This window comes from Penaeus monodon, chromosome 32 (assembly GCF_015228065.2).
Source record: "Penaeus monodon isolate SGIC_2016 chromosome 32, NSTDA_Pmon_1, whole genome shotgun sequence".
Taxonomy (NCBI): domain Eukaryota; kingdom Metazoa; phylum Arthropoda; class Malacostraca; order Decapoda; family Penaeidae; genus Penaeus; species Penaeus monodon.
In genome coordinates, this window is record NC_051417.1 from 15,991,741 (window position 1) to 15,991,962 (window position 222).

General features: G+C 54.1%; 1 protein-coding gene across 1 annotated transcript in view; it reads right to left on the bottom strand.

Annotated features, from left to right (window-relative positions):
* Positions 1 to 222, bottom strand: part of LOC119593567 — an 8,984-nt gene that overhangs the window by 4,463 nt on the left and 4,299 nt on the right. Inside the window, exon 3 of the mRNA XM_037942525.1 lies at positions 33 to 190. Coding sequence (XP_037798453.1) covers positions 33 to 190 — 158 coding nt within the window. The remainder of the gene's footprint in view (positions 1 to 32; positions 191 to 222) is intronic.

Genomic DNA, 222 nt, shown 5'->3' on the forward strand with positions numbered 1-222 from the left:
CTGTGTCTAACAGTGAACAGTACCACCCTTACCTAACGCTTATAATCTTTGCCGACGAGATGATGGTCGCATAAAGGGCCTCTTCTGGCTGCTCAAAGAACTCCTTGACGCGGGGGTCGTCTTCTATCAGGACGTCTTGAGGAATACCGTTGACTCGGTGGATGTGCACTCGCCATGACGAGGACCCTGCCTGGGGATGGGGCGAGAGGAACATACACGTGG